This window comes from Rhinatrema bivittatum, chromosome 8 (assembly GCF_901001135.1).
Source record: "Rhinatrema bivittatum chromosome 8, aRhiBiv1.1, whole genome shotgun sequence".
NCBI classification, from domain to species: Eukaryota; Metazoa; Chordata; class Amphibia; order Gymnophiona; family Rhinatrematidae; genus Rhinatrema; species Rhinatrema bivittatum.
In genome coordinates, this window is record NC_042622.1 from 173544038 (window position 1) to 173560790 (window position 16753).

The 16753-nt window shown below is 48.1% G+C and overlaps 1 protein-coding gene across 6 annotated transcripts in view; it reads left to right on the top strand.

Moving 5' to 3' along the window:
* RAD51C (RAD51 paralog C) overlaps window positions 1-16753 on the top strand; it is a 123487-nt gene that overhangs the window by 13973 nt on the left and 92761 nt on the right. For 5 of the 6 annotated variants that reach the window (XR_003858114.1, XM_029611462.1, XM_029611461.1 and 2 more), the window contains exons 5-6: window positions 260-391; window positions 14573-14639. Coding sequence is in view for 5 of the 6 variants with exons in the window: in XM_029611462.1 (XP_029467322.1) it covers window positions 260-391; window positions 14573-14639 (199 nt within the window). In the remaining variant the exon portion in view is untranslated. The remainder of the gene's footprint in view (window positions 1-259; window positions 392-14572; window positions 14640-16753) is intronic. The other variant, XM_029611466.1, reaches the window with a different exon arrangement.

Genomic DNA, 16753 nt, shown 5'->3' on the forward strand with positions numbered 1-16753 from the left:
TGTGCAGTTTCTGGGACTCTCTGACATTTAAATACAGAGAAAAAAAAATCCAGAGGAGCTTTCAAGTTTGCTCTTCTCTCCTACATGTCTTTATTTATCAATCTGACCAAAAAGTAAAGTGACTCATTTCATTTTATTGACCGTAGGTCTTGTTTGTGGAAGATTTTTCATATGAGTTGAAAATAGAGGGAAAAAGCTTTGAGAAATTGTCATGTGTTGGTGTTTATATTGCTGCCTCAGCCCCATTTTCTTGTTGTAGGTACGACTGGTTGTCATTGACAGTATTGCATTCCCTTTCCGCCATGGCTTTGATGACCTCTCCTTGCGAACGAGACTTCTGAATGGCTTGGCTCAGCAGCTTATCAGTCTGGCCAATGGTCACAAATTGGCTGTAAGTTTTGTTTCATGTCAATAGAAATGCAACGGTCTTTGATCTCACTGCCTAGGAGCAGTAAAAGAGTAGCAGACGCTAAAAAGCTGTCAACATGCCTGAAGAGCCGGCTGACAGGAGGATATGAATAAGGACACTAAGGCTGTACAGTTTCAGGTTCTGCTGAAATATTAGTATGTGTATAAAGGTGCCTGAGCACAATAAATTAAAGATTTGGTATATCTACAAATTTGTGCCTGAAAAAAAAATCAAGTAAAGCATATGCTTCATATTTAACATAAGTGCTCTGCTGGGTCAGACCAAGTACCATCAAGCCCAGCATGCTGTCTCTCACAGTGATCAGTCCAAGTCACAAGTGCCTGTCCGATCCTCAATAGTAGTTCCTTTTCTTACAGCCAGACCAGTCCAGATGCATGGATTATGCCCACCAACCCGCAGATGGAGACAGAGAATTCTGGCAGGCTGAGTTCAGCGCAGGTGATGTCAGCAAGCCTGTTGGGCTTTGTCTCCATCCGATTGTAGGCAAGCATATCCCTGTGCTGTGAGCTGAAGCTGCTTAGACTAATGATGGCCATTGGCCCCCTGGTGTATGTTTCTGGTTAAACTGGACTTTGTGGACCTTTCCCAGAGCAAGAGTTTTTCAGAGGTCGGCGTTGCACGAGTAGTTTGGCTTGGCATTTCTTATAGTTTTGGCCCTTGAGAGGGAAAAGCTATCATGGGGAAGTGATTCAGACTACTTGTATTCAAAGAACAGGCCTACTTCCTTGGCATATAGGAGTGTTTGATCGGTGTTTTAATTGGTGTACAATAAAAAACAATTTTGATGATGAAGTGTGGTTGCTGAGTATTCTATCATTTTTTTGCAAGACACATTGGATAAAGGGTTGGCTTTCAGTTCTTTTAAGGGTTTGGGGGGGGGGGGGCAGCCATTTCATATTTTACAGGTTAGGTTTTGGGTTCTGTCTTTTCTCATCCAGATGTCTTGCTTCCTTGAAGGGGGAAGCATGTTAGGGGTTCCAGTTCCGTCTTGAAATCTAAATGCCTGGCACACTTTCCCTTTGAGCCTTTGAAAGGGATCTTGAAGTTTTTCTCTGTTTCTTGGCAGCTACCGGTATATGCTTGGCGAGCTGGATCTCAGAATTGCAGACACCTTCTCGCAGGGAGTTCCTTTGTGGTTCTCGGAGCATCTGCACGGAAGCTCCTTTTACCAAAGATGGTATCTGTATTTCTTCTCATTCAGTCTGAATGTCTTCCATCCTTCAGCAGAAGGGGACTATTCTCAGCTTCACAGTTTAGATGTGAGTTCTCTTTTGTCACTTTAAAGTTACTAACAATCAGGTCAATACAGTAAAGTGCGGCCGCGGTTACCCTGCTCCTAACCCGCTTTCTACTCACTTTTCGGCCGCGTTAGTCCAACCCGCGATACACTATCCCCTTTAACCCATTCTTACCGCCTCTTTAAATCACCGGGTAACCCCTTCCGCCCGCGGCATGTATATTAGATGTAAACCATCGAATTAGCTATTCCCTCCCATACAGTAACGCGCTCCCCGACTATCGCTTTTTTACCCTGCCGTTTTGCCGCGCATTTAACCTGCTAACTTATCGCCTCCCCTTACCCCTGCGTTAGAGGCAGGGGTAAGGGTAGGCGGCAAACTTTCCCCCAGCCCCCGCTCACCTGCCCTGGCCGTGTCCATGGGTGCTGGTCTCCGGGGCAGCCCCAGCCCTCTCTCCCCTCCTCCCGAAGCAACGAAAGCGGGGAAAAATCGAAAAAGTGAAAAAAAAAAATCAAAAAAGCTACTATTCCAAAACGAGCTGCTACGATTAGCAGATTTTCATGTTTGCTTTTTTTCAGTTTCCATGTTTGATAAATTAATGGTCCAAAGCGCATTGCAGTATCAAATTCCCGTCTGTCTCAACACCTACTATTTCTCTTACAATGGGTAGCAAAGACTTCTCTAAAGTAAGAAGCATATTTCTCAACATAGAAAAAGATAGTGAAGAAAGCAAAATCTAAGTTTCACTTAAAAGGTTAAGCGAAAAAAAAAAAAAAAAGTAGCAACAAAGCGACTTACTTTTCTTGCAGCCCTCCTCCGGAGACTGACATCGGCGGAGACGGACCGCGGCTCCCCTGCCTCCTGGAGGCAGCTGCCAGCGAAGATGGATGTCTTCGCCGGCGGGGCTGCTTTCGCCTTCGGCTGCCCCCTGGGAGGCAGGGGAGCCGCTGTCCATCTCCGGAGGAGGGCTGCAAGAAAAGTAAGTCGCTTCGTTGCTTTACACTTTGTCGTTTCACCAGTCCTCTCTTCCTCCCCTCCCCCCCCCCCCCCCCCTGCACCTTGCTTCGGGAGGAGGGGAGAGAAGACTGGCAATCCCGAGCGTAGGAGAACCGTCCATTTCCTGGTACCTGATACCAGCGTGTCCGTGAAGCGTTAGGCCAGCGCACCCAGGATACTGTATGGGCGCTGTATACAGTAAAATGGGTTGTGCGGGCCTAACGCTTCTTGGACGCGGCTTGCATTTGCAAGCTATTTAAATACAGTATCGAGCGGTAGGTGAGCCGGACTGTGCGTGCGGCAACAGCGGGTGCGCCCGGCACTAGCTCAGCTCTTCCTACCGCTCCTTACTGTATTGGCCTGAATTTCAGGAGGTTGGATCACAAAGATGAGGTTTAGCAGCAGCTGAGGCCATGTTGGCAAAATGGTTATAACAGGAAATTATTGCGGCATATGTTTAGGGCCGGTCGTTGCCCAAACAAGTAAAGATTTGCTCCACTGAAGAAACACACCCCCCCCCCTGGTTTTGGGGGGTCAGAGAATGGTAAATCTCTTTCTTAGCTCTTATAGGTTATACTAGTAGGCTGAACTCAGGTCAGGATCCTATAAAGAGTGATGTCAGCAAGCCTGTTAGTTTCTTTCTCCACCTGCTGGTTGGTGGGCACATCCCTTGAATCTGGACTGTTCTAACTGCATTCAAGGAAAGGAAATTATCAGATAAGCGAGCTGTTCTGTCCCGTTTATCATTTTTGTCTCTCTTCTGTACCTTTTCTATGTCCAAAACTGCACACAATACTCTAGGTGTGGTCGCACTATGGTTCTATACAAAGCCATTATGATATTCTCAGTTTTGTTCTCTGTTCCTTTCTAAATAATTACTAACATCCTATTTGTCGTTTTGACTGCCACCACACACTGAGCAGAAGATTTTAAGGTATTGTTCGCAAAGACTCCGAGGGTGATGACTTCTAACATGGAGCTCAGCATCGTGTACCTGTAGTTGGGATTATTTGTTCCCTATATGCATTACTTTGAACTTCTCCACATTAAATTGCATCTGCCATTTAGAGGCCCAGTCTTCTAGTCTCACAATGTCCTTTACAATCCGCTGCTGTTTCAACGACTCAAAACAATTTTGTGTCATCTGCAAATTCTTTTATATGAAGTAAAGGTGATGCGTTTGATTGCTAACCTCTGAATGTATGTGCACTCTGATTTGTAATCCAGCAGACATCTTCTGCTTCTAAGCTGGTCTGATAAATCTAGCGCTCTTAGCAAAATAATCTATCACTCCCTAAAAAATCTGGGTTGGAATGGGACAAATGCTGTAAGCCCTACTGCCCCCAAACAGGTTGTGAATAAGTTTCACCAGGATTTCTGACGTGAAGTCATGGCTCTGCTGTTAGTGATGGAATAATTCTTCTGGGAGGAGTCATTTTAGTTGTCATGGAGACTTGTACTTTCTGTGGAAAAAATGCTAGCATATGCTGTCCTTCCTATGGTGTGTTTGTGCATCCATGAGCTCACTGTGTAAGACTAGAATTATGCACTCATCTGAGCACTAGATGGTGCTTGGAAGCTACAGTTCTTTTAAAGCCACGGAGTTCCATATGAAATCAGGAATTTCAAAATGGCATCCTCTCACGCCCTCTTAAAAGCTTTGCTCACAAATGATTTGATTCCATACCTTGCAAGTTTTAAAATCTTCGTTCAAGGATCACGTTATTTGGAAGTGTTGTAACCCACTTACACACCCTGGAATAGGCTCGTCTCTGCTCAGTGTAGAATTTCACATGTCTGATACTAAAGATGCTCCCTTGGCAGCTGTAGGCACTTGCTCATGCACGTCCCAGGAACTTGCTTTAGACTGTAGTGTGGTAAGCTTTCATTTTCATGGCTCAAAATAACTTGCTTCTCAAAATCTCAGCTATCCTATCAAAAGAGCTTGAATAGTAGAACGGTGTCCTCTGACACTCCCGTCTGTCCCTGCCAGGGAGTGTGAATCTTGTAGGTGGATTCTGAGAGCCATTCCTTCCTGCCCAGCCACAGGAGAGCGGAGGTGCTAACAGCCTTCAGGCTTGATGCATGTCATACTTCCCTCACCACTTATGCAGAAAGAAGGAAATTTTAATTCCAAGTTGGTTGTGGCCTCAGCCAAGTTCTGATTCCTTTACTCTTATCAAAGTGAAAATTTTGTATTGAAAAATATAATATTTTAGGTATCAAACAAAAGGGAATTGGAAAAATCTGCTGGAAGTCCAAATTTTTTGGAGAATTCCAGCTTTCCATTTATTTGTGTCTTATGCCAAGGTGCCTCACGCTGGGGGAAGGGGAAGAGACTTTGCGATGGTAAGTACGTGTTGGAGAATGCCCCATAAATATAAACACCAGTTCCCTGTACGTACCCGGATCAGTCCGGACAGTGGGTTAAGCCTCCCTTCCAGCAGGTGGAGACAGACCAAAACTGAAAGGACATCCCACATTAGGACAGACCCTATCCTATAGGATATAGTTGCGATGGAGAAGGTTCAGAGAAGGGCAACCAAAATGATAAAGGGGATGGAACAGCTTCCCTATGAGGAAAGGCTGGAGAGGTTAGGGCTGTTCAGCTTGGAGAAGAGACGGCTGAGGGGGGATATGATAGAGGTCTTTAAGATCATGAGAGGTCTTGAACGAGTAGATGTGACTCAGTTATTTTCACTTTCGAATAATAGAAGGACTAGGGGGCATTCCATGAAGTTAGCAAGTAGCACATTTAAGACTAATCGGAGAAAATTCTTTTTCACTCAACGCACAATAAAGCTCTGGAATTTGTTGCCAGAGGATGTTGTTAGTGCAGTTAGTGTAGCTGGGTTCAAAAAAGGTTTGGATAAGTTCTTGGAGGAGAAGTCCATTAATGGCTATTAATCAAGTTTACTTAGGGAATAGCCACTGCTATTAATTGCATCAGTAGCATGGGATCTTCTTAGTGTTTGGGTAATTGCCAGGTTCTTGTGGCCTGATTTTGGCCTCTGTTGGAAACAGGATGCTGGGCTTGATGGACCTTTGGTCTGACCCAGCATGGCAATTTCTTATGTTCTTATAACCCTTCAGTATTCGTCTGTCTCCAGCAGGTGTAGCAGCTCCCCTTCGGTTCTCTGCCTTAGGCTAGTCAGCCTTTTCTTCTTCTTCTTTCTTAGGTTCAAGCAAGTACTTATTGGTTTTATTCCTTTAAAAAAAAAAAAAAAAGTGCTTCTTTGTCCTTAGTGGTTTTCTTCTGTGAGGGAGACTGCGCCGTCTCCCTGCTCTTGCCGGACTCAGGGAGGCTTTGCCCCTTGTGCGCTGCATAGCCTGGGTCCGTGATCGCTTTCAGGTATGGGAACAGTCTCTCTTTGGGGCTCGTCTCCCCCCCTCCCCGGTCTGGCTGCCGAGACGGTTTAGAACCCACTGCTGCGCTCAGTTAAAAAAAAAAATTAGGTAAAATCTTTAAAGTTTAACAAGGTGCAGATATTCCCCTACCTCTGACTTATTGCAGCAGTAGACCAGTATTTTTTTTTTTTTTTCTGGTCCTCTCAGGCCTTGAACCGGCAGCAAGACAGGCAGGAGTCAGCAGGTTTCCCTCCTGCTCACTCTGGACCCTGCAGGCTGTCAATCAAAGCTTTTTTTCTACTTTTTTTTTTTCTTCAGTCGCGGCTCTGCTATGCCACGGCAGGCAGCCTACCTTTCTTGTGGGCTGCCCTCTCCGCGTTTTTCGCGGCAGGGCCTCTGTTCTGCCTGCTGGGTGGGGAAGGCCCCTCCTCGGCAGGGCAAGCAAATCCAGCCCGGGAATCGATTTCTCCCGGCATGGCTAGGCCTTCCCCAGGTCTCCAAAGCCCGGGAATGGCGGCCATGTTGGATTTTTCAGCGGCTCCGTTTTCGGAGCTGCCTGAGGCTGGGGGGCCAGATTTATTTGAACAACCCCCCGATTTGAGCCCCGTGGGTCCCCCGGAGAGGGGTGCCAACCCCTTGCCCCCCCCCCCCCCCCCCCCCCCTCCGGGAAATTCAGGGTCCCTTTTTCTGCAGAATTCATCCTCGTGCACAAATCTTATTTAGCTAGCCTGCAGGAGGACGACGAAAGCCCCCCCCCACCCCCACCAAAAATCCCTCGCTCAGCACCGTTGACTACTGGCCCGGCTGCGGAGCCCCAGGGTCCGGTTCGGGTGTGGGTGGTCCCAGGGGGTAGCCCCCCCCCCCCCCAGCGGATCCTGCCTCTCCTGATGCTGTGGATTCCCCCCCTCTAGAGGGAGATGACCCCAGAGCCCTGCGTCTCTTCCGTAAAGAGGAATTGGAGCCCCTCATCCCTTTCGTCCTGCAGGAATTGGGCTTGGAGGGTCCCACCATGGATAACCTGATGGACTCCCTGCCCAAGGATATGAATCCGGTCCTGGGGGGGCTCCAGGCCCCGGCTACCACTTTTCCATTTCATCCCATGCTTAAGCTCCTGATCTTCAGGAGTGGGAAGCCCCTGAGGGGGCTCTCCGGGTGGGGCGTGCCATGGATAAACTCTGCCCCTCCCGGAGGAAGGTCTGGAATTGCTGAAGTATCCCGTGGTGGATTCTTATGTCTCCGCGGTCACCAAACATACTACGATTCCGGTAGAGGGATCGACTGCTCTCAAGGATGCACAGGATCGCAAGCTGGAATCTCACTTGAAGCGCATCTTCAAAGTCTTGGCTCTCGGAGTCCGGGCGACTTGTTGCAGCAGTCTCATGCTGAGAGCCGGCCTCAGCTGGGTCCAGCAATTACTCTGCACCCAGGAGCTTCCGCCAGCAGAGGCGGAGTAGGCTGAGCGTCTTGAAGCCATAATAGCCTACAGGGCAGACACTCTCTACGATCTAGTCCGTGTTCAGGCGAAAGCGATGGCTTCGGCGGTGTCTGCCCGGAGGCTTCTCTGGCTCCGCAATTGGTCGGCTGACCAGTCTTCCAAAGCCCGGTTAGGTACGCTGCCTTTTAAAGGTAAGATGCTGTTCGGGGAGGATCTCGAGAAGCTAATGGATTCCTTGGCTGACAACAAGGTCCATAAGCTCCCGGAGGACCTTCCTAAGCCCGCCCGGTCTTTCGCGCCCTCTCGTTTCTGGGGTCAGCGTCGTTTTGCTCCTCGTGGGCGGGGGAGGGTCCTCTCGTGCTCAGTCTTGGTCGCAGTCCTTTCGCAGGCGCCGGCCCTTTTGTGAGAGCCAGCCTGCGCGTGCCGCCCCCAAGCCTGCCACGCAATGAAGTTCAGCTAACTCATTCCTCGGTCCCTTGCTTCGGTGGTCACCTCTCCCTGTTTCTCGAGGAATGGGTCAAAATCACATCTGACCAGTGGGTCCTCGACATTATCGGGGATGGATACGCTTTCGCGATTGTTCGTTATCTTCCGAATCTTTTTCTCTTCTCGCCATGCGGACAGTCCAAGAGGGACACGGTGGAACAAACTCTCGCCAAGCTCCTGGATCTGGGTGCAGTGGTTCCAGTCCTGGAGAGGGAGCTTGGCGCCGGCCAGTATTCTATTTACTTCATCGTTCCCAAAAAGGACGGGTCTTTTCGTCCAATCCTGGACCTCGAGGGTCAATTGGGCCTTACGAGTTCCTCACTTCCGCATGGAAACCCTGCGAGCGGTCATAGTGGCGGTTCGTCCCAGAGAGTTTCTCGCTTCGCTCGATCTCACGGAGGCATATTTCCATATCCCTATTCACCGAGACTACCAGAAGTATCTTCGCTTTCACATCCTCAATCGGAACTTCCAGTTTCGGGTGCTGCCTTTTGGTCTCGCGATGGCGCCGCGCACCTTCACAAAGGTCATGGTGGTGGTCGCAGCGGCGCTGCGCCGGGAAGGGATTCTTGTTCATCCCTATCTGGACGACTGGCTCATCAGGGCCAAGTCGGCGGCCTCCTGTCGCCAAGCGGTGGATCGAATGTTAGCTCTTCTCACTTCCCTCGGGTGGATAGTAAACTTCGCCAAGAGCAACCTTCAGCCCTCCCAGGAGTTAGAGTTCTTGAGGACCCACTTTGACACCCGAGTCTGCAAGGTTTTCCTACCGCGGGCGCACGCTCTGAAGCTAATCGAGCAGATCCAGAACCTGGTGGCCTTATCTTCTCCGGCCTGGGACTACCTGCAGGTCCTGGAATCCATGGCCTCCACCATAGACCTTGTCCCTTGGGCTTTTGCTCATATGCGTCCGTTACAGAAAGCTTTGCTGTCCCGCTGGCAGCCGGTGTCGGAGCAGTTCCACATAGTTCTCCCGCTCTCGGCCTCTGCAGTGGTGGCTCTCCCTGCCTCATCTCCTTCAGGGGATGCCTCTCGAAGCGCCGCAGTGGACGATAGTGACCACGGATGCCAGTCTCTCGGGCTGGGGCGCGGTGTGCCTCTCCCAGTCCGCCCAGGGCACCTGGTCCCCAACTCAGTCTCACTGGCACATCAATCGTCTGGAGACCCTGGCGGTACGCCTGGCCCTGCAGGAGTTCCTTCCCCTTCTTCGCGGCAAGGTGGTGAGAGTCCTCTCCAACAACTCTACCACGGTGGCCTACATCAATCGCCAGGGGGGGGCGCACTCAGCCCTCTGGTGGCTCTGGAAGCCAGCCATCTCTTCACCTGGGCGGAACGGCATCTGCAGTACTTAGCAGCCTCCCACATTGCGGGCAAGGAGAATATTCAGGCCGACTTCCTCAGCCGGCAATCCCTCGACCCGGGGGAGTGGGAGCTTTCGGATGCGGCTATGGCTCTGATAGTGAACAGTTGGGTTCCCCTCACCTAGACCTCATGGTGAATCTGTGCAATGCCAAGGCCAATCGGTTCTTCAGCCACTGGAGGGAGCATGGCTCAGAGGGTGTGGATGCTCTGGCCCTGCCTTGGCCAGCGGACGTTCTCCTGTATGTGTTTCCTCCGTGGCCCCTGGTAGGAAAAGTTCTCAGACAAATCGAACTGGACCGGTGATTCTGGTAGCTCCCGAGTGGCCGCGAAGACCATGGTTCGCGGATCTCATCAACCTTGCGATGGATGGACCCCTGCGCCTCGGTCATCTACCCCGGCTCCTCCGACAGAGGCCTGTATTTTTCGACCAGGCCGATCGCTTCTGTCTAGCGGCCTGGCTTTTGAACAGCGACGCCTGAGGCGCAAGGGGTATAAGGAGGAGGTCGTCTCCACCTTACTGCGGGCCCGCAAACAGTCCACTTCCCTGGCCTACGTGCGCATCTGGAAGGTCTTTGAGTCTGCTTGTGCGGAATCGGGTATTCCTGCCCGTTCCGCCTCGGTCTCAGTGGTTCTCTCTTTCCTTCAGAAGGGTCTCTCCAAGGGCCTTTCTTTCAGTTCTTTGCGTGTGCCGGTCTCTGCGCTCGGCTCTCTCCTGGGTTGGGTGGAAGGTCATTCCCTAGCGGGCCATCCGGAGGTCGTTCGGTTCCTCAGAGGCGTTAAACATCTCCCCCCCCCCCCCCCCTCGTGCTACTTGTCCCTCGTGGAGTCTAAATCTGGTCCTTCGGGCTCTCTGCATGGCTCCGTTCGAACCCTTCCGCCACGCTACGCTAAAGGACCTCACACTAAAGACTCTTTTCCTGGTCTCTATCTCCTCTGCTCGGCGGATCTCCGAGATTCAGGCATTGTCCTGTCGGGAGCCCTTCCTGCGTTTTTCCGATTCAGGGGTCTCCCTTAAGACGGTGCCCTCCTTCTTGCCAAAGGTTGTTACCTCTTTCCATGTTAATCAGTTGGTAGAACTCCCGGCGTTTTCTCCAGAGGAGATTGCGGGATCCACGGGCGGTGATCTCCGTCTGCTAGATGTCAAACGGGTTCTGCTCCGCTATCTTCAGGTTACCAATGACTTTTGTGTTTCGGACCATTTTTTTGTCCTCTGGGAGTGGTCCTAACCGAGGTAAGCAAGCTTCTAAGACCACTATTGCCCGATGGCTGAAGGAGGCGATTTCTTCGGCCTATCTCTGTCAAGATCGACCGGTTCCTGAGGGCCTGAAGGCTCATTCTCTACGCTCTCAGGCTACTTCTTGGGCGGAGAGTCAATCTGTTTCTCCGCAGGAAATTTTATAGGGCCGCCACTTGGACGTCCTTGCATACCATTGCTGGACACTACCGTCTGGATGTCCAAGCTCTGGTGTTCGGTTCCTTTGGCCGGCAAGTGCTTTGAGTGGGACTGTCTCGGTCCCACCCGGTTTAGGGAAGCTTTGGTACATCCCACTGTCTGGACTGATCCTACAGAGAAAGGAAAATTAGTTCTTACCTGTTAATTTTCGTTCCTGTAGTACCACGGATCAGTCCAGACGCCCTTCCCTGTCTGTCATTTTCTTTTTTTTTTTTTTTTTCTTTTTTTTTTTTTATTTATAGTTTATTAGAGTTTTTACAAATTATAAAATATGCAAAAAATCAAAGAAATACAGTTGCATATCATGAAATTAAATCAAAAGAACAATTACAGGTATCAATCATTCTATATGGCACTGTAATAGTCCTCTAATTGGGAGGGCATAATCATAATACATAAAACATATTTAGGAAAATAGTAATTCAAAATTACCATAAACTGGATATATCTATTTTTCCAACTACTTATATCTCAGCCGGTTTCTTTATCAATCAAGAAAGTCTCCAGATGTGTCGGGTCCTGGAAAATAAATTTATTCTTTTGGTATACTAAAAGGCATTTACAGGGGAACCTCAAAAAGTAAGTTGCCCCTAGGGACAATACTCTAGGTTTCAATAAAAGAAATTGCTTCCTCCTGTATTGTGTGGCACGCGAGACATCTGGAAACACTTGAACTTTGTAACCACAAAATAGGTGTTCTCTATTTTGGAAATATTTTTGCAATATATTAATTTTATCTTTCTCTCTGCAGAAAGACACTAATAACGTAGCTCTCTGCGGAATGTCATCTATAGATGACTCTAGAAAGGAGGTCAGATTAGGGGACGCTTGCTGTACACTGTCCATTCCTTCCTCTCCTTCCTGTCTCTTGATTCTCGAGTTCAATACATAATAAATTTTTGAGATGGATGAATCATCTACATTCGTTATAGACAAGTTTTCAACAAGATATTTTTTCAACAATTCAATAGCAGAGAGAAGCCTAGTCATGGGAAAGTTCAAAAATCTAAGGTTTTTAACCCTATTCTCATTTTCTAGGTTCTCTATCTGCCTATGATTGACCAGGCTATCCTTAATAAAGGAATTATTTACTGTTTGTAACGATGTTATCTGTACAGTATTTGCCTTTCCTAATTCCTCTAGTTGTTTCATACGATTATCATGCATCTGCAGTACATTTTTCATCTCCATATTCCCTTTATTTGTATAATCCATAAAGCCAGTCATTGTTTTCTGCAGGTCATTGATTGCTTTCAATACATCAGCTAGGGTAACTGACTGTGGGTCTAAGGTTAATGGACTAGGAACCTGTAGTCCAGTTACAACACTAGACCCCAAGTCTCTCTCTTCTCCCACCTCAGTGGGGTATGTATTCGCATCATCCATATCTACCTTCTCTGATCCAACTTCAATAGGAACATCTAAGTCCAGCAATGGCTGAGATGGTAGTTGCTGGCTGGGGCTATCAGACATACCTGATGAAAAAGATATGTCTGGGATCGTATTGCGGGCTGCTTGACTTACCCGCCTTACGATATGCTGGTCCATCGGGCCTCTAGCCTCCATAGCCGCCGGGGAAGACGACCAGACCTTCGGTTTTCTCTTCCTACCCATAGAGTGGGAAGAGTTTAAAGCAATACTAAAGAAGAAAAAATTTTTACCAAGGGGCGCGCCCCTTTGGCGCGCGGCTTCGGCCGCGCGCCGGCGGCTGCGCGCCGCTACTGGCTCGGCTTTATCCCGGCGTTTTGGCCCCTCCTGATGTCGTCAATTCAGGGGCGTGGCCTCGGGGCAATCGCGGAAACAGCTGAGACAGCTCACCAGATGGAAGCGGTGAACTCCAATCTGCCCTCCTCTGCCAACCTCTCGGACGAGAGGATCTCCAGATGTAAGTCCTCCGGGGTATAGCCGCTACTGGCTCGGCTTTATCCCGGCGTTTTGGCCCCTCCTGATGTCGTCAATTCAGGGGCGTGGCCTCGGGGCAATCGCGGAAACAGCTGAGACAGCTCACCAGATGGAAGCGGTGAACTCCAATCTGCCAACCTCTCGGACGAGAGGATCTCCAGATGTAAGTCCTCTGTCTGTCATTTTCTATGTCCTCTCAAAGCTTGTTCTTGCAGGTTTACAGGTTCTGATCCGCTTCTTTTTGTGCAAGAATACTGAGCAATTATACCGGAAGCCTTGGTCCTTGTTTTTCATACCAAGTATATGCAGGAGCGTATAGGTATGCCATGTTTGTCGTCTTGTTCCATGGTTGCTCCTTTGAGCTTTATGGTTACTTGCTTGACCCTAGTGGGGGTTTTATTTTTTCTGCTTTGACAATAGTTATACTGAAGGATTATAGGATAGGGTCTGTCCTAATGTGGGACGTCCTTTCAGTTTTGGTCTGTCTCCACCTGCTGGAAGGGAGGCTTAACCCACTGTCTGGACTGATACGTGGTACTACAGGAACGAAAATTAACAGGTAAGAACTAATTTTCCTATTATATCTTAAACTTCATCCACACAAGATTTTTTTTGGATTTTTTAGAAGGCATTTGATAGTCACCCATGAGAGACTCCTCAGGAAATTTAAAAAGGCTTGGGATAGGAGGCAGGAGCAGAGGGTAAGACTAAATGGTCAGATTCCAAATGGAGAGAGGTCATTATTGGATTGCCACAGGAATCCGTACCAGGCCTGTACTGCTTAACATATTCATAAATAATCTGGAAAAGGGAGCGAGTGAGATGATCAGATTTGAAGATGACATACAATTATTCAAAGACATTAAATTGGCAGCAGATTTTGAGGACCTACAGAAAGACCTTGTGAGACTGGGAGACTAAGCAACTTAATAGTGAATGAAATTTAATGTGGAAAAGTGCAAAATGATGCAAATAGGGAAAAATAATACCAACCTTGGGTACACAATGCTGGGATCTGTATTGGGAATCACCACTCAGAAAAAGGAGCTTGGAGCCCTTGTGAACAATACTTTGAAATCCTCAGCTCAATGTGCATCAGCAGCGGTCATAAAAGCAAATAAGATGATAAGGATGATCCAAAAAGGAATGAAGAATAAAACTGAAAATATATTGGCTCTGTAACAAGCCATGGTACGATTACACCTTGAGTACTGCATGCAGTTCTGTTCGTCCCATCTCAAAAAAGACCAACCAGAAGTAGAAAAGGCGCAGAAGAGAATAAGAAAAATGATAAAAGGGGATGAAACATCTCTTCTGATGAGAGGCTATGCAGGTGAGGGCTCTTCAGCTTGGGAAAGAGAGAGCTGAGAGGGGACACCACAGAAGTTTATAAAATCGTAGATGACGTAGAAAAGGTAAATAAAGGATGTTTGTTTACCTTTTCAAATAATACTAAAACAAGAGGATACTCCTTGAAACTAGCAACCAGCAGATTTAAAATAAATCGTAGAAAATATTTGTTCACTCAGTGTACAATCCAGCTGAGGACATGGTCAAAGTGACAAGCATATTGGAGTAAGAGTTTTGAAGAAGTTCCTGGAGGAAAAGCCATGATACATTATTAGCCAGATAGACTTGGGGAAAGCCCTTGCTATCCCTGGGAGTGAGAACCAAGAAACAGATCTACTATTGAGAATCTGCTAGGTATTTGTGACTAGGACTGGCCACTGTTGGAGGCAGAATGCTGGGCTCGATGGACCTTGGCCTGACCCAGCAGGGCAATTCTTATGTTCTTAGGTACATCTTTTAAGCAATGACAATTGCAGAGAATGCTAATTATCTGTTTTTCTGCCTCAGAAATCTGATTTTATGTACTTTTACCAATATGATATTCAGTAATAAGCATTTTCTATTTGTTAATGTAGGTCATAATGACCAACCAGATGACAACTCGGATTGGACAGAGCCAGTCCATGCTTGTGCCAGCTTTAGGTAGGTAGGAGTCTGTGTAAGACCAGGAAGAAAGATTCTTTGAAATGAGCTTTATTTAGGTATTTCATATAGCACTTTATAGGGATGTGCAGAGGGTCGCCATACGTTGCATTCGTGATTTGGATTCGTCAGGGAGCAGATACGTTGCATTCGGCCGTATGGCGCCCCGATGCGTTAATACGGCGATTTCTATTCGTGTTCCAGCTAAAATTAAAATTAACTATAACCCCCCACGCTCCTGACCCCCCCCCCCCCCCCAAGACTTACCAAAACTCCCTGGTGGTCCAGCGGGGAGTCCGGGAGCCATCCCCTGCACTCTCATACCCTCGGTGCCAGTTTCATCTTGGCGCCGATAGCCTTTGTCACAGGGGCTACCGGTGCCATTGGTCAGCCCCTGTCATATGATCATCGGCGCCATCTTGTGCTCCTACCATGTGACAGGGGCTGACCAATGGCACCGGTAGCCCCTGTGACATAGTATGGGCAAAGGCTATCGGCACCATTTTGAGTGCTGGCATCGGACGGCCGGAGCACAGGAGGTCGCTCCGGGACCCCCGTTGGACCCCCAGGGACTTTTGGCCAGCTTGGGGGGGGCCTCCTGACCCCCACAAGACTTGCCAAAAGTCCAGCGGGGGTCCGGGAGCGACCTCCTGCACGCCGTCCGTCCGATGCCAGTACTCAAAATGGCGCCGATAGCCTTTGCCCATACTATGTCATAGGGGCTACAGGGGCTGACCAATGGCACCGGTAGCCCCTGTGACAAAGGCTATCGGCGCCATGATGAAACCGGCACCGAGGGTGTGAGTGCAGGGGATGGCTCCCGGACCCCCCGCTGGACCACCAGGGCGTTTTGGTACGTCTTGGGAGGGTTCAGGAGGGTGGGGGGTTTGTTTAAATTTTTATTTAGGTGGACGTATAATTTGGCGAAGATTCGTGTATTCGTGGGGAATCGCGATACGTTTCGCTTCCCCACAAATACTACAAATAGTGCAATATATGTTGCGGATCACCAATACGGGGAAAACGAATGCACACCCCTAGCACTTTACAATAAATTACATCCAACTCCAACAGATTCTTTCCCCAAAGAGCTTACGGTCTAAGTTGAGTAGGCAACAGGAGCTAAAACGATTTTTCATGGCACAAAGAAGTAGAATTTGAGCTCTCTTGATTTCCAGCCCAGTAAGGTAGAAAGGCAAGATTACCTGAAGAACAAGCATTCCCTCTATGCATCTGCAAGGCCTCTAAGGTCTTCCCAAGGAGCATCCCTTATCACATCTTTGCCAAAGGCAATCAGGCAATCAAGACATCCACCAGTGAGCCTTCTCAGGAGCAGCACCCCACTTCTGGAACTTGCTACGTTGAGCTCAGTAGTCCCTTCATTTCAGGAGGCAAGTGAATATCTAGCTTTTCCGCCAGGCCTTTAATGGTGCTATGACTGACTAAGATCAACTGCATGCTTCCTGTCCAAATTGTGCATGTAAGCTATTCATCACATGCCCTAAAATTTACCTCTGCATGCTCACCCCATTTGTCATAATCATCTTTTGTTATACCCTTCATCTATTTCTATATTCTACCTCCATTTGTTCTTTGCTTATTAATCCTTGCCATATGTCTTCTGTATTAATGTGTAAGCTTGGGTGAATCTCTTCAAAAGGGTGGTTAATACAGGATTGCCAACTGACTCCAAATTTTCAGGACAGGCTGATCCAGTCCTGGTTTTAGTTCCCTGCATGCAAGAACTTATAGTCTCATTTTTCTTAGGGAATGTAATAGGGAAATCAGAACAATGGAATGGAGTAAAACCAAAACTGGATTAACCTGTCCTGAAAATCTGGAGCAAGTTTGCAACCCTATGGTTAAATCATAAAGAAAATAGGTCATGCTTTCTCTTTCAACTTAAATTTACAGAGGCCACAGCATGCTGAGTAATTAAATGAAGGCAGATAACTGGAAAATTACTCAAGGCAGGAGCATCTACAACACATAAATGTCATCCCCTGAGCCAAAGCTGATATTTGTAGGTCCATTGGTTGACCTGCAATCCTAGAGTAATATGTAGAACTAGAAAAAGCTCTCTCTAACAACAAGGCTCAGAACTGCTGTAAACA